This window comes from Bos taurus, chromosome X (assembly GCF_002263795.3).
Source record: "Bos taurus isolate L1 Dominette 01449 registration number 42190680 breed Hereford chromosome X, ARS-UCD2.0, whole genome shotgun sequence".
In the NCBI taxonomy this organism is placed as follows: domain Eukaryota; kingdom Metazoa; phylum Chordata; class Mammalia; order Artiodactyla; family Bovidae; genus Bos; species Bos taurus.
In genome coordinates this window covers 50887407-50907132 of record NC_037357.1, presented here as the reverse complement: position 1 = coordinate 50907132, position 19726 = coordinate 50887407, and the positions used below count along the sequence as shown (strand labels likewise).

The 19726-nt window shown below is 39.8% G+C and overlaps 1 protein-coding gene across 3 annotated transcripts; it reads right to left on the bottom strand.

The window, feature by feature from the left end:
• Window positions 1-744: 744 nt before the first annotated feature.
• TAF7L (TATA-box binding protein associated factor 7 like) lies at window positions 745-19393 on the bottom strand. Of its 3 annotated transcripts, none has more exons than XM_015461562.3 (13): window positions 19027-19384; window positions 15167-15249; window positions 14204-14282; window positions 13150-13283; window positions 12394-12520; window positions 12091-12146; window positions 9513-9554; window positions 8583-8655; window positions 8137-8250; window positions 7510-7707; window positions 7196-7308; window positions 5845-5904; window positions 745-1674 (listed from the first exon to the last, which is right to left on the bottom strand). In XM_015461562.3, the coding sequence occupies exons 1-13, from the start codon at window positions 19214-19216 to the stop codon at window positions 1630-1632; spliced, it is 1314 nt and encodes a 437-aa protein (XP_015317048.1). In that variant the 5' UTR covers window positions 19217-19384; the 3' UTR covers window positions 745-1629. The 3 variants fall into 3 exon arrangements, with proteins under 3 accessions (XP_015317048.1, XP_002699868.2, XP_015317049.1); XM_002699822.7 differs by lacking the exon at window positions 19027-19384 and adding an exon at window positions 18319-18590; XM_015461563.3 differs by lacking the exon at window positions 7196-7308 and having other exon boundaries at window positions 19027-19393.
• Between the last annotated feature and the right edge of the window lie 333 nt (window positions 19394-19726).

Below are 19726 nucleotides of genomic sequence, written 5' to 3'. Positions count from 1 at the left end.
CCTTTTCCCTATTCTTTCATCTTTTAAATTCTGGGTTTCTGAAAAAACATCTTGGTTTTCAAACTGTCCTCTAACTTCTCTCCTAAGCTTGGCTTCATTTTCTCCTTCCCTTTAGTCCCACTTTTCTCCTGCATTTTCCCCCAAGCATTCCTTGTGTCTTCATCCCTTCTGCACAGGCCCAGCCCATACATACTGACTTCCCCTTCCCTGCCCTTGGCTTATTACTTTCAACTTGGAATGGGAGCACTAAAAGTGGCAGAGAAGACTTGGGGGCTCATTTCCTAGAGTGGCACCAACCTCATCAATTGAGACCAGACCTGGGTCAAGCTGGGCTACTTCCAGAAAACCTTCAGCTACCTTTTGGTGATAAGCATTATCACCCTTAATTTCCACATAAGGACACAGAAGTTCTAAGAGGTGTAGGGACTTGCCCAAGTTAGGTAGCAGAGCCAGGATTCTAACCTTGTGTTCCTTCCACTACAACATAATTCAGTGCAAATATTAGAGCTGCCATTTTTAATCACTTCTCTGTACCTTTTCTCAAAAGCCCAATGATGTATTGTGAATATGAGACAATTTGCTTAGTTCATTAGGAATCATCCTAAGAGCTCTTTAGAAGGATGCCCCAGTGCTGACAGCATCTTCTGTCATTTCCTAACTGCAGAATTTATTGCTTGTCTCACCAGTTTCCTTTTGGATTTGAATGTACTTCTCGTGGGAACTGTTTTAATAAAGTGACAGTAATCCACTTAAAGAATTTTATTGCTTAAAAACACAGACTAGAAAATCTTAATACAGCTAGAAATAAATGAACTGGCCCAGGGTTTTTAAGGATGTTTTCATAGGCATCTGTTTTTGGTTTGTGCCATGTAGCTTGCAGGAGTTCCCAGACGAGGGACTGAACCCTGGCCACGCCAGTGAAAAGCCTGGAATCCTAACCAGTAGGCTACCAGGGAATACTCACAGGTATCTGTTTTTTCCTAACCTTTTCTGGCGGGGGTTAGGATGAAGCGGTTCAGCATAAGGATAACAGCTCAGAATTTCACCTCTGCTCTAACTATTCCCATAGCTGCCAAATAACAACCAGGCACAATTCTAAAAATATTAACAATGGAAAGAAGATGGTGGCAGCAAGAAATTTCCCCTGAGCAGGAAAACAGCTGCTAATGCCTGAACAAAGACATCTCACAATTTAGTATCAATTGCTGCCAGGAAGGCACTTAAATTCACTGTGGCGGGTTCTAGCACTTGGCAGAAATGGTTTGACTTTGTTCTGTTTCAGTAAATATTTGAAACAAGCAGAAGAAAAAGTAAAATCTATGCAGACTGGCTATATAGCCTTCAGATTTAAGACTGTCTGCCTTTGGCAAGCATGGCCGAATTATCTGATGGCACCATAGTAGAGAAGCATTTAAGAAATTCTTAAAACTTTATAAAAAGAAGCCAAGTCTCATAGTTGAGCTGGGTCTTCAAGTCCTACAGAACTAGCCAAAAAAAAAAAAAGGTTCAGAGAAGCAAATACAAATGATTTGGCATAGGGCAATGAAAGGAAAAGAAACAGGCACAGTTTATCTAGACTTCAGTCTGGATGGTGAATCGAAGGCCTGGGTGCCAGATTGAAGACTCTCCTCACTTCTTCAGGAAATAGTTCAGTTTTTCCTGTAGATAACTGAGCTGTAGGGAGAGGGAGAAAAAACATGAAAAATTCATCTGAAATCTTAAGTCCCATTACTTGATCTAGAATTTACTTATGTAAACCAAATGGAAAGACTGTTATTTGGCATTTATAAGGTTATCTCATGCAAAGAGTTGACGCATTGGAAAAGACTCTGATGCTGGGAGGGATTGGGGGCAGGAGGAGAAGGGGACGACAGAGGATGAGATGGCTGGATGGCATCACTGACTCGATGGATGTGAGTTTGAGTGAACTCCAGGAGATGGTGATGGACAGGGAGGCCTTTGTGACCATGCGGTCACAAAGAGTTGGACACGACTGAGCAACTGAACTGAACTGAACTGAAGGCTATGTTACATAGTCTTAAAATGTTAAAAAAGAACAGTGCCAGTCAACTTTTAAGTTCAGATTCCATCACTTGCATCTTCCTCTAATCTTTTCCTACCTCAGTTTCTCCTATATACTTCTAGCACAGAAGTTTTCCTGAGTTACTATCCAGGTGAAAAAGCTTTTAAGGTTTATTATGAACTACACCAAAAATCTAAACTCTTAAGCCTGGCATCACCACCTCTGAGCCATTGTGCATGCTACTTTCTATACAGAATGCCTTTGTTTCTCAGTCTCTTTATTAAACCCTGTGTCTGTGTGTGCTCAGTTGCTCAGTCGTGTCCGACTCTTTGTGACCACATGGACACAAAGGCTCCTCTGTCCATGGGATTTTCCTGGCAAGAATACTGGAGTGGGTTGCCATTTTGTGCTCCAGGGAATCTTCCCGACCCAGGGATCGAAACCCAGTCTCTTGCATTGGCAGGCAGATTCTTTACCACTGGGCCACCTGGGAAGCTTATTAAAACCCTACCCACCTCTTAAGGCCCTAAACACCATCTCTCTATGAAGTTTCCTCTAATATCCATGGAGAAAAGTGAGCTCTCATTCCTTTAAATTCCTATCCCTCTCATGGATTTCTCCCCAACTGGAGGCAGAGATTGTGTCATAAGCATTTTGTAGTTCCCTGCAGAACCTAGCTTTAAGTAGGAACCCAATGAATCTGTGTTGAATAAATGAGCTAACATAAAGGGCTTCCCTGGTGGCTCAGCTTGTAAAGAATCCATCTGCCATGTGGGAGACCTGGGTTTGATCCCTGGGTTGGGAAGATCCCCTGGAGAAGGGAAAGGCTACCCACTCCAGTGTACTGGCCTGGAGAATCCCTATGGACAGAGGAGCCTGGTGGGCTACAGTCCATGGGGTCGCAAAGAGTCAGACATGACTGAGTGACTCAGCACACATCACACAAAGGACTCTAAGTGAATAAAGAGTACAGCAATAGTTCTATGTTGAAAATAGCACTTCCCCAATATTAACTACTTATATGGAGGAAAATAAAGATGTTTAGTGGGTGTTAAAGCAATCGTGGCATTAACTGTTCACATGGTTGTATATAAGCAGTACTTGGGTGAGTGATGTGCCAAGGGGAAGGGCATATACGGAACGTGAGAATTCTCCTGACCTTGTTGGTATGGGGATGGACATGGGGGGATGGCATCACTACCTTAAGAGCCCCATACTAGGGAATTCCCTGGTGGTCCAGTGGTTAGGACTCTGCACTTTCACTGCTGAGGTTCAATGCCTGGTCAGAGAACTAAGATTCCCCAATCTGCATGGGGCAGCCAAAAATAAATAACTAAAAAGAGCCCCATGCTAAGTCCATCCTCATAATAAGACCACCAGTCTCTTTAAAACCATTATCCTACTCTTAACCAGCATACATTTCTGTACAGCTGCTTGACCTTCACTAATCCCACACTGCTCTCTTCTCTCTGCTCACCCTTTGGGGGCTTTAAATAATGGTCTTTCAAGTTAGAAATCAAGCCTATGCCCTTAACGCTCCCTTCTCCTTCAAAGCCCAGAAACTGACCTGAATCCCATCAATTCTAACTTTAAAATATATTCTCTCATATATAAATGTTCACAGCAGCATAATTCGTGATAACCAAAAGGTGGAAACAACCCAAGTGTCAACTGATGGATAAGCAAAATGTTGTATATCTGTACAATGGAATATTATTCAGCCATAATATAGAATCTAGTACTGATATATTCCACAACATGGTTAACTTTGAAAACATTATGCCAAGTGAAAGAAGCCAAACACAAAGACCATGTATTTTATATTTCCTTTTATATGAAATAATCAGAATAGGCAAAGTAGGCTAGTAGAAATAAGATTAGTGGTTACCTAGAGCTGGGGGGTGGGGATGGGTATGGAGTGTGTGGGAGGGTCAGAAGACAAGTGACTGCTAATGGGTACAAGTTTCTTTTGGGGGTGATGAAAATGTAAAATTGGTTGTGGTGATGAATGCACAATTCTGTGAACATACTAAAAGTCACTGAATTGTACAGTTTAAATGGGTGAATTGTATGGCACATGAATTTATATCCCAATAAACAGTTATAAAACATCTTATTGCATTTACAAATATATATATTCTTTCTGAATGAAATAATGCCATTTTCAGCAACATGGATGGATCTAGAGACTATCCTATTAAGTGAAGTATTAAGTCAGAGAAAGACAAATATCATATCACTTGTATGTGGAATCTAAAAAATGGTACAAATGAACTTATATACAAAACAAAATAGACCCACAGACATAAAAGCAAATTTATGGTTACCAAAGGAGAAAGAGTGGGGAGGGATTAATTAGGAGTTTGGGATTAACATATACGTGTTTGTTGCTGTTTAGTAGCTAAGTCGTGTCTGACTTTTGCAATGTCCATGGGACTTCCCAGGCAAGAATCAAACTCACATCTCCTGTTTGGCAGGTGGATTCTTTACCACTGAACCATCAGGGAACCCCATATATATATTACTATGTATAAACTAGATAAACAACAAGGACCAACTGTATGGCACAGGGAACTATACTCAGTATCCTGTAATAACCAATAATGGAAAAGAGTTTGCAAAGAGATGGCTCCAGTGGTAGAGCCCACCTGCAATGTGGGAGACTCAGGAGACTCAGGTTCAATCCCTGGGTGGAGAAGATCCCATGCAGCAGGAAATGGCAAGCCACTCCAGTATTCTTGCCTGGGAAATCCATGGACAGAGGAACCTGGCGGGCTACAGTCCATGGGGTCGCAAAGAGTCAGACACGACTGAGCACATGATGGATGGATGGATACACACACACACACATATATATACACACACACATACACACAAATATGACTGAATCACTTTGCTGTACACTTGAAACTGACACAACATAGTAAGTTAACTATACTTCAGTAAAAAAAGAAAAAATATTTATTCTCCGTTTCCACCTCCTTATTTCAAGTTACCATCATCTTTTGTTAGACTACAACACAGCCTCCTAACTGCCCTCTCAGCTTCTAGTCCTGTCCTCCCACAATCCATTCTCCAGATATCAATAATCAAAGGGATCTTTAAAACTTTTAAATTAAATGTCACTTTCCTGCTTTAAACTCTCCAAGGTTTCCCATTGCATTCTTAAGACTAAAACCCATCCTCCTTATCATGGCCTGCAAGGGACCATACAATATGGCCTCTGCATACTTCACCAACCTCACGTTGAGTCACTTCTTTGCTTTAAATACTTGAGGTCCTCAAAGAGACCAAGCTCTTTCCCATTGTGGGACCTGGCATATGCTCCACCCAAGAAGCTCTTCATATCCTTTTTGCTTGGACTTACCCTTCAGGTCTCAGCTTAAATATCACTTCCTCAGAAAGGCTGATTATGATCCCCCCTCCCAATTTAATGCAGGACTCTCTTTATTCAAAGCACACCCGGACTCTCCTTCATAGCTCTCCTTTATTATTTGCACCTTTATATTTGCATTATAATTTGTTTACTGTTGATCTTCCCTGCTAGACTGTTCGTTCCATTAGGACAAGTACTGTATCTGTCTTACTCAACACTGTGTGTACATCCAGTGCTTTTCACTTAATAGGCATTTAAGACCTGCTGAATGAGTGAATTTTCACAAAGACTTTGTTTCAACCTGCTACCTTCATTTAGAAGATTTGGGCCACTACTATTCCTATGAAAAGAACAGCCAGAAATGAGATTGGGGGATTCTTTCTATCAAATAATTTATTGTATCAAACAAATAATTTTCTGGTTGATGTGAAAACACACTTCTCACCTGCTCAGTTTTTTCTTCTTCCTGTAACTTAAGCTGCTCCAGCACAGAGTGTAAATGATTCTGGAAAGCAAATCATATAAATGATGAATGCTGAGTCTCAAAGGAAAAGAGAACCAAGAGAGACAAAGAGTTTGGCAAATAATTTGATAAATTAAAAAAAAAAAACTGTTGTAACAAAAGGCTTTTAAAAAGGATTTAGAAAAAGACTGTCTTTATGTGTGTAACTGAATCACTTTGTGAAACAGACTGGCACAACACTGTAAATCGACTATACTTCAATAAAAAAAATTTTTAAAGGATTTAGAGTTTAAAAACTATGCTCTCCAACTACAGGGCCATTTGATTTGATTTTTTGACCCTACAAAGCAGTTTTTTTCTTGCCCTAAAACAAACAGTTGGAATGCCTCCATTTTACCTTTCTCTAGCTTAGCACAAATCCTTTGACTGTGGTGAACCATTTAAAAAGCTGGCCTGGAATTGGTTGCTGACTCTTTCATTCCCCTGCACTCGGACAGAATATTATCATTCTCAACTAATACTGCATGCAATAGTAATCACGATATCTGTATCTTTCAGAGTATGTCCACATCTATTATCTCACTTGGTTATTCTGAAGGACAACACTCTGAATAAGTACAGTTCTGTATCAAGTTTCTCCCCTTCAATGAGAAAAGCTCTACAGAAAAACAATCTGGCAAGAAATTCCCCAAATGCTTCAGAATTTCCCTCACTATAAAAGGGGAAGAAACATGGCCTAGACATACATTTTCCTTTTGCTGAAATGTGTATTAATAAAATATGCATTAATTTGTATTAATAAAACTCAAGCATGATATTAATTCTTTATTCAAGCAGGCATCATGAAATTTAAAAATTAACTTTAATTCTCTTTCATTGCAATGAATACATTTTGATACAGAGGAATAGAATTCAATCTATGCTCTACCACTTACTGTGGTCCCTGGCAAATTACTGAACTTTGAATTTCAATTTCTTATCTATTAAATGGGAATAGGGACAGTACCTGTATTTCAGGGATGTCAGGATGAAATGTAGTAACACATGTAAAATGCTTAGCTCTGTGTATGCCTTTCACATTGTTAAATGTTTAATATTGGCAATTATTATTTCAAGTCTGCTGGTCCCTTCTCGCAAATGCTTATATAGGATGAACAAAATTACTCAGGTAAAACAAAATATGGCTATCTTTTATTAGGGATTTCTAAAGCGGTTGCTCAGGTTCATGAATGAACTAGAATGCTGCGCAGAGATGAGATGAGCGGAAAACACAGAGATGGGACTTTGAAAGTAAGATATCAAGATATCTTTATACCAGCCAACAAGAATTTACCTTGAGTGTCAGGTTTTCCACTTTCCTGATGAGATCCTTCTGTCTTTGTGCCCTGCGCTGAATCTCATGGAGCATTTTCTCTGCGTACTGAGTGTACTTCTGAATTTCCATGACTAACACAGATAGACAAAAACCTCAGGTATCTATTAAACAAGGCCTAAACTAGTGGACCAAGGTCCAAATCAACTAAAACTCCAGTACATATTTGAGCAATAATTTCTCAAACTTAACTTTGCATCTAATGCAAGTTCAAAGTCAGTCTTTAGTACTGGCACCCACTCTGGCCCACCCTTTTGTTTTTCCCTCTAACTTACCCATTGAGCTGGTTCCCTCCTTTGCCTCATACTGGTCATATTCAGTGAACCTGGTCTGTAGCTCCCTTTCCATATCCTCGTCATAATAATCTTCCTCCTCTTCATCATCATAGTCCTCCTCCTCCTCCTCCTCGTCTTTATCATCCTCCTCAGTGTTATTGCTAGAATCATTGCACATCTCCTGAAGCACATAATATTCTAAGGGTTTTAAAAAAGAGGAAGGTGAAAACATTTGAAGCTTTTCAAATGACTCCCACTCCAGCTGCAATTATACTCCCCCTCAAGTTTACTGGGCAACCAATGAATTTCATAAATAATTTTTCTCACAGGAAGATGATTCCCTTTATAAAACAAGGACAGAAAATACAAAACAGTGTAAGATTCATCCATGTATTCAATGATCAAAATATTTAGACAACCAAGGGCCCATAGGAATTTTAGAATAGCAGTGATGGATGGGATATTAGAACCCCAATATAAAACCCTTTAACTTGAGGGACCAATAAGAGGCAAGAAGGGCAAAGGGATCATTTTTTTGTGATTGGCCTGTGAGTCTGTGGAGAATGGGCCCACACACAGTCAACACTTGCTCTCTCTGAATCTTCTGCTTTGCCTTTATTAGCGTACCTGGTAAGGTATGACGCTGCTTATAGTCGCTCATTCCTGAGGCTATTGCATAGCCAGGAATGGAGCCTTGACTTTCTATTTCCTTGGTTTCATCTTCAGCAATGACCTCCCACCCTAAAAGCAGAGGAAGTCAAGGAAAAGGCAGAAAGAAAGAAGGCAATGTTGAAAGGGAAAAGCCTCTCTATCTGAAAGTGCTATTTAATTTAGTCCAACTTCAGGCCATTTGTAGCTGGATTCCTAGTATGGATAAATGTTTTATATTGAATTACACAAGTAGATTATTTCTATTATATGAATGTACTGTTCCTAGCTAGAAAGTAACATTACCCCAAATTCTAAGTTCTATACATTAACGTCAGCACACAAATACCAGAAATGAGGGCTTGTCACCAAGTGCATGTGAGGTGGAACAAACTACACAGAAAATATTTAGTATAAAAGGATACGGGCATTGACAGCTTCAGCATCTGAACACAGCAGTCTTTTCACTTCCTTTTCCACCTCAGGAGATTCAATGTGCTGAACCACAGTAGGGAAAAAAAGGGATACCAATAATGTTATTTAACACCCTGTGTTTTGCAGGAATGGCCTTTTCCTACATATGAATGAATTAAAAAATTTAGGCTTAAGATACATCCAATCAAATTTCTACTTTAAACAATGCTGTTTATGAAGGAAACTTTGATCAGGGTCTATATTTTTGTACAGCAAGCTTATTTTTCCCAATCAATTACTTGAGACATTTAATCTTTTCAATCTGCAACTCTAAAGGCTCTCTCAGAAGTACCACCCTTAAGTCGCAGTTATTAATTATTTGCATTGACCCTTACTAGCAAAAAACTACGATTTTTTGCTACTTAGACATAATTTTGTGTAAAGACCCAAATTCCCAGATTCTACTTTCCCACATCTTTATTAGAGAGTTTCCTATAAAAACAGGACCTTAGCCTGTTTTTATACACATTCTCCCTTAAATCCAGTTTTAGACAATTATCTCCATGGCAACCAATTCAACGTGCCACAAATAGAAATTAGAACTTTGAGGGGGAATAAGCAATTGCAAAAAAAAAAACTGCTGGTAAAAGTGAACTCTGGCTTCCAAGAAAATTTTTTAAAATAAATATCACAGAAAAGAAGCAGATTAAGATACCAAGACTACTGATCAAATTGCATCTTCTGCTCTAGGAGCTGTCAAACATTAAACAATGAATTCTTCATTTTTCAGTGAATCAAATTCAGTCTATGTGTACGGGAGTGGGGGTTACAGGTGAGAAGGAAGGCTCAAAAGTAAACTTGATAATTTTTTGGGTTTGTTAAAAGCTGCAAAATAAAATCCACTCTAGATAAACAATAAGGTTATATTATGATTTGTCTACCACAGGAAGGTCCATTTCTTCAATTTGTTTGAAATCAGCAACCTATGAACGAGAAGACAGTAAACGATGAAGTTGTTCTATCTTACTAAAGTTTAAAGAGTTCTAGACCCATTCTTAACATAGTTTTCTATTTAGTAGACACTCAATAAATGCTCTAGACTAACAGTATAAAGCCAAAGCAACTGTGTTCATAGATTAAACATAGTAAAACTATCAATTCTTCCCCAATTGTTCCATAGCTTTAATGCAATTCCTATCAAAATTCCAACAACGTTTTATGTAATACATGACAAACTTATCTAAAACGTATATGGAAAGGTACAGGCTCTAGAATGGCTATAATAATCTTGAATACAAAATAAAATAAAATAAATCTTCCTGATTCCAAGACTTATTACAAAGCTACATTGTGGAATTGGTGATCAACACACGGATCAGTCAAACAGAATAGGGAACCCAGGAAAAAAACTCACACAAATATGCTCAACTTTTTTTTTTTTTTTTTTTTGCCCAACTTATTTTTGACAAAGGTGCAGAAGCAATACAATGGACAAAGGGCAGCCTTTTTAACAAATGGTGCTGCAGATTTTGGACATGCAAAGAAAAAAACAGGAAGAATCTTGAACTAACCTTCAAGTACAAAAATTAACACAAAAATAGATTGCAAACTTAAATGTAAAACTTTTTTTAAAAATAGGAGAAATCTGGGCTAGACAAATAGTTCTTATAATTGACATGAAAAACAAGATCCTTAAAAGAAAACAAAATCAATAAATTGGACTTCATCAAACAAAAATCTTTAGCTCTTTGAAAGACCCTGTGGAGAATTTGAAAAGACAAGTTACAGACTGGGAGAAAATATTTGCAAACCACATATCTGACAGAAAACTAGTATTTAGAATATAAAAAAGAACTTCTCAAAACTCAACAGTAAAAACAATCCATTTAGAAAATGGACTAAAGGCATGAACAGACACTTCATTGAAATGGACATACAGATGGAAAACAAGCACCTGAGAAGATGCTCAACATCATTAGCCATGAGGGAAAAGTAAATACCACAGTGAGATCACTACACAATATCAGAATGACTAAAACTGAAAACTAGCGACAACACCTAATGCTGGTGAAAATGGAGAACTGGATTGTGTGAACATTGCTGGTGCTAATGTAAAATGGTGCAGCCACTCTGGAAAATGCTATGGGTAGTTTCTTATAAAACTAAATATGCAACATATCCGGTAATTGTACTCCTGGGTATTTATGCCAAAGAAATGAATACTTATGTTCACACAAAAATCTGCTGGCAGCTTTATTTATAACAGTCAAAAACTGTAAACAACCCAGATGTTCTATGAGTGAACAATTAAGCAAATTATGGTACATTCATAACACAGCCTACCACTCAGCAATAAAAAGGAAGGAACTATTCATACATGCAACAGTCTGCATGGACCTTAAGGGAATTAATCTGAGTGGAAAAAAAGCCAGTTTCAAATGTTATACTTTGTATGATTCCACTTATATGACATTTTCAAAATGACAAAATTATAGAGATGGAGAACATAGTAGTGATTAGCGGGGGTTACAGCCTGGTGGTGGGGGTTGGAGGGAGGTGGGTGTAGCTTTCAAGGGCAAGATGAGGGATCCTGGTAGTGACAATACTGTTTAGTATCTTGACAGTGTAGGTAGATACACCAACATACACATGGGATAACTGCATAGAACTAAACACATGCAAGGACTTCCCTGGTGGCTCAGCAGTAAAGTATCTGCCTGTCAATGCAGGAGACATGGGTTCGATCCCTGGATCGGGAAGATCCTCTGGAAAATGAAACGACAACCCACTCCAGTATTCTTGCCTGGGAAATCCCATGGACAGAAAAGCCTGGCAGGCTACAGTCCATCGGGTTGCAAAGAGTCAGACGTGCATTAGTGACTAAACAACAACAAACACATGCACACACATACAGAGGAGTACAAGTAAAACTGGAGCAACTTGAAAAAGATTAGTGAATAGTGATAATGTCAATTTCTTGTTTGTGATATTGTACTACAGTTTTGCAAAAAGTTACAATGGTAAAAACTAGGTCAAGGGTACATGGCGTATCTTTTTTATTGCTTGCAACTGCATGTGAATCTACAATTATTTCAAAATAAAAAATTTAATTAAAAAAGAAGCCAAGGCATAGTACTCTTGTAGTTTTTCCAGGGTTCTACAAATCTGAGGTAAGGTTAGGAATACAACCACATTTCCCAATTCTCAGGTTCTGGCTGGGTTCACTTTAAAATAAGATTTTGAAGCTGGAAACGTTTGAAAGCATTAGCAGAAGTTTCAAATTCATGACACATCTTTTCCTAAACACTAGCCTATAACTTCAAGAGTCCAGTCTGTTTTTGTTCATTACATATTTCCATTTGTTAGCACACAGTGCCTGGCATGTTGCTCACACTCAATAAATGTTTACTGGACATATAAATGAGTGAACAAATGAACATCCGACTGACTGTCTCCCTCCTCCCCCCCATAATCCTCTTCCAATCCACCCAGAAGACACAGAAATTGCATGCCACAAACCTTTTTTATTGTTTTGCGGAACTTTCTCTTTCTGACATTCCTAAGTGGTGGAGTAACTGAAATAAATTCAACATGGTGAAATGTATGTATGATTGATGGTAGTCACATATCTATCTGAATTGGACAGAGAAAGCTCACACTATAAGCTACAGACTCATGACACAACTTGTTCTTTTAAGAGTGTCTAGATGCCTCCTGAACCAAATACCTAAGTGTGACAACAGATCCCTGGCTCACAAGTAATCAGAACTCAGCAGATAAATATAGTTAGCCAGAATGAGCAAGGGACTGTTGGTGACTTACTGCCATGCTTCCAGGTATATTTTTTCTTTCTCTGCTTTTCAGCTTTCCTGATTGCTTTAGGATCAGTAGAGGTTACTGGTTCTTCAGGAGAAGGCTGAACATCAGCATCAGCAGTGCACACAAGCATCTACATTTGACAAAGACAGAGAAGCTGACCATGGCCACAAATCTTCAGTTAGTAATAGATCATGATCATTCTTACCACCAGAAATCCTGGGGCACAGAAGGAGAATGATACTTGGCATTTCCAGAAAACCAAGTATTACATACTCTCATATTCATTCCCTCTCTATCTCAGCAGCACTGCATATGGACGCTGAGGGGTTTTTGTTTTGTTTTGTTTTTTGCTCAAGTGCTTACCACTGCAGAAGGAATACGGCTGAGAAAAAAGATATATCTTAGCATTTTGATTTAGAAAGAAAATTAAAAAATCAACAGTAGAGATGATGAACAAGAACCAGTGTAAACCTCCAGAGTTAGCAGGAAGTTCAGACGAAGATCCCAGATGTTCATATTTTTCAAATAATGATAAATGGCAAACAGGAGGCTCTAAAAGCTGTTTGGATAAAATTAAGTAGGGAAAAGTGATGGATCAAACACCAAACTAGCACATGACATTGTATTCCTGTGCAATTGAGCTGGAAATTAGAAATGACAAACAGGTGAAAGGAGAATTGAAAGAAAGAAAGAAAAGGAGGAAGAAAGGAAATCCTAAAAGGGTATGAGGGTGAATAGATTAAGAAAGCTTGTCCATACCTGGGAAACATCTGCCGTTTTATAAAAACTTTTTCTATCCAGAGTTTTTAGGCTTCCAATAACACAAGGCAAATCAACCAGCTTAGCAGCTAGTGAGACATTGTCTACCTCAACAACTGCATGACGTGTGTCAGCTAAAGAAAAGTAGAAAAAATTAAGGTTCACATCTTCCCAATGTACTCTTAAAACTGATGGTTTGAATAATGAAGACTTATGTGAGACAGATGAGTCTTTCATTGAAACATTATTTCTCATAATGCTAGAATTGGGTACACAACTAGCAACTTCCCAGAGCAAAGAAAATGGAGTATATGGAGCTCTTTTTTTTCCAGTTTTATGTCACTCAGTCAAAAGTAGATAAGTTTCTTGGTAATGGTTGTGAACTAAAAGTGAATGAAGCATTAAATCTTCACTCTCATCTTGAAAGACCAACTCCATTCGTTCAAACCCATTCATTTGGACACCATTAGGAGCACTAGATCATGTCACTGAACGTGGGTGTTTTCAAAGGGAAGAGTTGATTCTAGAATAGTACTAGTAAGTCTCAAGTTATAATCTCTAGTTGAAGTCACAAAGGTAAAATTCTATACAATAGCCAGAGAGAGAGAGAAACAATATACTACCTGAGTGCTGGGATTATGGGCCATTTAAAATTTTATTCTTCATATACCTTTCCATATTTAAAAATCTAATAAATACTATAAAGATATGTCACTTTTGTGAACAAAAAATAGTAAATTCACTTGTTATTCCCCTAGACAGTCAGAAAAACTTGCATCTAGAAGACAATCACCAGTATGTAAATCCCACAGTTGACCTCCAAGTTCTTTCTTATACACACCATGATAATTACCTCAAGTTTTATGCAAGTTCTATTTTCTTTCCTCTTAAAAAGAAGAGATGGGAGTGACTGAAGCCTCTCTTTGAGTTCATCAAGGCAGAGACCACATTGTATTCTTTGCCACATCCTTGGCATCTAATACTATGCCTGACACACAGCAATCCCTTAATGAATTACTGTTCAATGTATGGTGAATGGATATTAACTACTTACAAAATAAGTCAATTTTTAGTTTATTCTTCATGGAGGAACTTCCAGAATGCACCATCTTTCTGACAGTGGAAGCATGTTCCTAAAAAGGAGGTAAATTGAAAAATCAGAAGGATCAACCGTCAACTTAGCAGCTAATAGAAAGATATGTCAGAGACAGTCCTCCTTTAAATAAAACCTTAAACTTCTCAAACTTTAGGAAGAGTGCCATGTACCATGTGATACTGTGCACTGTGAAGTCAAGTTAGGAAGAAGTTGACTCTAATCTCACTATTGTCTCTCAGTAGCTACAGATAATGCCTTCTCCTAGCTGTACATTCCTGGTTTTCACTGTTCCTTCAGTGGTAGTTGCTAAGGGAAGGCTTAGCTGCAGTTTACTGGATATATTTGTTGTTGTTGTTGTTCAGTTGCTCAGTCATGTCTGACTAATTATAGGGTATATTAATTAACCCTAAGTGAGGAAATACCTTTCTGAAGCCCATCCTTAATATACCTTTCTTAGACTAAATAACACTTGAACACAGGTATCAACAGGGGAAGAAACCCTAACACAATGTTGAGGTGAGCTTCGACAGCCTCGCATGGTGATGAATCTGAGGAGACAGTGCTGACCACTCGACTGCCCCTTTTGAGGTGACAGAAAAGAACTCTATTTTAGAAGAGTCCTGTCTTGGCTGTCCAGTGATCAAAGCTCTTAGCATCAGTGATAAGTGATTGAGTCCATCATCGTCCTACCCGTTTGCCAGGAATTCAACCAGGAAGATAAGTGGCATGTGCAGGATGAAAAAAAAATACTGCTTAAAAGAGTACCTGCTGGGATAGAACTGCCAATAGAACATGACTCCTGGGAAACAAATGTTCTTGGTTTTATAGCCTATCTTAAATAAACAGAAATATTTAAGAATCCAAGCAAAGCTAATATCTATGCAGTGAAGATAATTGGTCTGAGATACAAGGGTTTCTTACCATAGGCAGACGCAATATAAACTGGTTCTCAAGTTCGTGAGGAGGTTCATCCTGGCTGCTACTCATCTCTTTTTTTTCGAGTTCTTGAAAACAGAAATAAAACCAACAGAAAGTTACTAAAAATTCCTCTTGCTCCCTCTACCGACCACTTCTGGTAGTAATGGTTAAATTATACAATATCTTGCTAATAACCCTCACTGGAATGATGTGTATACAGCTTGGAAACACCTTATTTGATATATCTTGATTATTTCTAAAAGCCATCTTGCGAGCATGTGAGCTATGTTGCTTCAGTCGTGTCCAAAGATATGGGACCCTATGGGCCATAGTCTGCCAGGCTCCTCTGTCCATGAGATTCTCCAGGCAAGAATACTGGAGTGGGTTTCTATGCCTTCCTCCAGGGGATCTTCCCCACCCAGGGATCGAACCTGTGTGTCTTATGTCTCCTGCATTGGCAGGCAGGTTCTTTAACCACTAGCACCACCTGGGAAGCTACACACACACACACACACACACAACGAAATATGGGCTTCCCTCGTGGCTCAAGTGGTAAAGTATCCACCTGGCAATGCAGCAGCCACAGGAGATGTGGGTTCAATTGCTGGGTCAGGAAGATCCCCTGGAGGAGGAAATAGCAAGCCATTCCAGAATTCTTCCCTAGAAAATCCCATGGACAGAGGAGCCTGGCATGGGGTCACAAACAATTCAGACACGACTGAGCAACTTTCACTTCACTTCATACGCACATAAGGAGAAGGCAATGGCACCCCACTCCAGTACTCTTGCCTGGAAAATCCCATGGACCGAGGAGCCTGGTAGGCTCCAGTCCATGGGGTCGCTAAGAGTCGGGCCCAACTGAGCGACTTCACTTTCACTTTTCACTTTCATGCACTGGAGAAGGAAATGGCAACCCACTCCAGTGTTCTTGCCTGGAGAATCCCAGGGACGGGGGAGCCTGGTGGGCTGGCATCTATGGAGTCGAACAGAGTCGGACACGACTGAAGCGACTTGGCAGCAACACACATATAAAATACACCTTCTGTAAAGTGAATAATCTCCAAGTTAATCTTCATTTTTAAAATCTTATTTTAACTTCTATTTGAGATACATCTGTAATAGCTTGCATTTTGGGTTTCAGGATCCACACTACTTCTGAGGAATTTTTTCTCAAAAATGGAAATAAAGCCATGTACATATATGAAATCTGACAAAGTTTTCTTATGTTCTAAGGACACTATGCTATACACCAAGTTATGAAATCTTATACTTTTAAGTTAGACAAAAAGCTCCAGATAATGTACAGTTCCTAATATTCTGTAAACCATTAATTGAGTTCTGAGTTTTCTATTTAAATCTCACTTAAAAGCAATGGGAACTTTTAAAAAAAACACACACACGTGAATATAACAAAAAAGAAGCAGACTAACAGATACACAGAACAAAGTAGTGGTTACCAGTGGAGAGAGGGAAAGGGAAGGGGAAATTTGGAGGTAGCACATTAAGAGGTACAAACTATTAGGTATAAAAATAAGCTACAAAAAAAAAAATAATAAGCTACAAGAATATACTGTACAACATGGGGAATGTACCCAATATTTTATAATAATAAACAGAACATAGTCTTTAAAACTGTCAATCACTATATTGTACACTTGTAACATATAGTACTGCATATCAACTATACTTCAATTAAAGAAGACATTGGAAAGGAGGGGACAAAGAATATTTAACATTATCAGTTAACATAGAGAAAAAGGGGGAAAAAAAACAACAAAAACCAAAAAAAACAAAAACAAGTGAGTCTGAGACCCTTTTATAGGTAAATCATTCACTAGTTATGGTTTCAGTCCTTTAGGTTGACTTCAGAAACTACCAGAATAGCACAGGAGCACAAGAGAAATCAAGAACTGAGATGAGACATCCAGGATGAGACAGCAAGGGAAGGGGGAGGGAGAGAGAAAGAAAAAGGGAAAAAAAGGGACTGATGATTTGTGATAGTCATTTCTCTCTTTTTCCTGCTTCATACAGTTATACAAACACATGCAACTCATAAATACAAAAACTAAATATAAAGGTAAGGGGAAAAGTTAATTTAAAAAATCTTGGAACTGGGTACACTGCCTAATATAAAAGCAACAAACATTTATGACAGGGAGCAGAAGTACAGATTCACAGAAGTAGCAGAAGTACAGAAGAACTAGCTGCTAAGCAAGATTTTATCAGATCAGTAGTAACTTTTAGATTTCTCAGCAGAACTAAGACTAGGGCATTTTGTTCATTTCAGTGCTTCCTGGCAACTCCTCTCTTATGAAAGAAAGAATGTAAGAACTTGGAATCATTTCAAAGAAGGTAATCACCCTTAGTTGAAATGACTTTTAATGATTTTTTTTTAAAGATCTGCTACCTGAAAATTTGGCTTAGACAGTAAAGAATCCGCCTGCAATGCAGAAGACCCGGGTTCGATCCCTGGGTCGGGAAGATCTCCTGGAGAAGGGGATGGCTTACACACTCCAGTAGTCTTGCCTGAAGAATTCCATGGACAGAGGAGCCTGGCGGGCTATAGCCCATCGGGTTGCAAAGAGTCAGACATGACTGAATGACTAACACACTTTCACTTTATACAATGAACTGGTTGTATCATCTTCAAGAAAAGCATCCACTTTTTTGCAGCAAGCACTCTTTGATACCGAATTAAATTAACAGGACTGCTCTTCACCATTCTCTCTCTCTCACGCGCGCGAGCACACACACGCACACACACACACACACACACACACACACACACACACATTTCACCAGCTCCACCTCATTTCACCAGAATTAGAATTGGAATTAGAATTATAGCTAGATGGAGAGTGCCTGATCGCGTGCTCCCAGCAGCATAACTCAGCACAAGCCTAAGCTGGTACTTTCTCAAGTTCATTGCCGCTGGCTGCAGTTTGGAGGCAATAACCACTCCATCCTTACCCAAGGGGGGCACTAAGCTCCCAAGGGCAGAGCGCGGCTCCGAGTCTTTGATCCCATTTCCCTAGAAAATCTCTCTCGGGTCCAAGGGGCCCTAAGCCTTAGCGTCACCCCAGGCCAGCTTGGAAGGGTAGCACAGCACGAAGCCCTTTGGTGCCCATCATGCGCCCTTCGATCGGCGGACTCACCCGCTCCTCCGCTGATTGGCGCTGGGACCGCCTCTCTGCCCAGAGGGTTTCCAGAGGGCGAGCGGGCTCCCAGGCTGCGTCCAGCGTTGGCGGGATGCAGGCGACCGGCTGACTTTGTAGCCACAGGTAGGAGCCTCGCGCGCCACCCCTCCCCACCTCGCCACGCCTCCTCCACCGCCAGCCCAGCGTACTGGAGGGTGGCCTCGAGGCGGCGGCGAGCTCGCCGCGTGCCTGGGAGGGGCGGCACGAAGGGTTCTGATCACCACGGGGTAACAGCCGCTCTGGGGCCTCACGGAACAAGGCTGCAGAACAAACACCCTTGACCCAGGGACGACCCTTGGAACGGCCGTGGGAGTTTTGCCAGTACACAGTGATATCTGTACAAGGGCTGGCACAATCGGTTGCACTGCAAAATCCATTGGGTTCGACGGATTTGTCCCTCAGAGAAGTGACCTCGCCTGGTGACAAATACACTGCCGCACAAACCCATTAAATACCAGAATCCGAGTCCCAGCTACTTTAACGGAATTAACTGATCCCTTCTCAACGAGGTCACTACGGAATTAACTGATCCCTTCTCAACGAGGTCACTATATCGTTTTTACAAGAGATAGCAGGTAGTCCGTTTATTTTTTCTTGTGGTCACCGGAGTTCAAACTTATAATAGTCCGTTTCTGGCAAAGATTCTTAGAGGAAAAAACATCTTACCTTTCTCTTGGGGTAAGTTTTCCATTGAGGCTTGGACAGCAGCCTGGGTGCCAGTGGCAGCAATGGCGGCATCACCGGGAGGGTCATCAGCAGGAGTTTGGATGCCTTGGTCACTAGCAGTTTGGGCTCCATGATCGCCAGAAGTTTCAGCTCCATGGTCAGCAGGAATCTGGGAATCTTGGAGGCTCATTACTCCTGATTTTGGATTAAATTCCGAGAAACTGAGGGGACGTGCCTCAGGGAGCTCTGTGGTCTATGTCGTTGAGATTGTTAAAATGGCTTCCTGTTGCGTCATGAGATCTAACAGACGCCAGGGTTTCCTAAAATGATGTCAGAGGTATCCCCCTTAAAGACACAGGGGTAATATTAGAAATATTATGGGGTTCCTGTTAGAAGATTATAGCCATGAGGCCTCCGTTGCCTTCACTTATCTAAACTTCATGGTAAGAAATAAATATTTTTAGAAAACTAATTGTTGTATCCTCATTTCTTCTGGATACGCGATTTTTTCCTTCAGTGAAGCTAAACTGCCAGAGCTTCAGATCTACGCAGAACCGTTTTTGTCCCTTTGAGAATTCAGCCACTGAACTTTAGCGTTATTTGGTGGGGGTACATTGAGGATTGCAATACAAAATGGACCGATGAAACTAGTTTTTTTATTTCCTGTAGAAAATTATTGATGGCATTTATTTTATCAAAA

Excerpts from the sequence above, each read along its gene's own strand:
- TAF7L (XM_015461562.3), bottom strand. The coding sequence starts at position 19,216 with ATGAGCCTCCAAGATTCCCAGATTCCTGCTGACCATGGAGCTGAAACT. Across the intron at positions 8,251-8,582 it reads TGCTGAAGCTGTCAATGCCC|GGTGGGAGGTCATTGCTGAA; the intron begins GTATCCTTTTAT and ends CTCTGCTTTTAG. Across the intron at positions 5,905-7,195 it reads TGGAAAACCTGACACTCAAG|AATCATTTACACTCTGTGCT; the intron begins GTAAATTCTTGT and ends TTTGCTTTCCAG.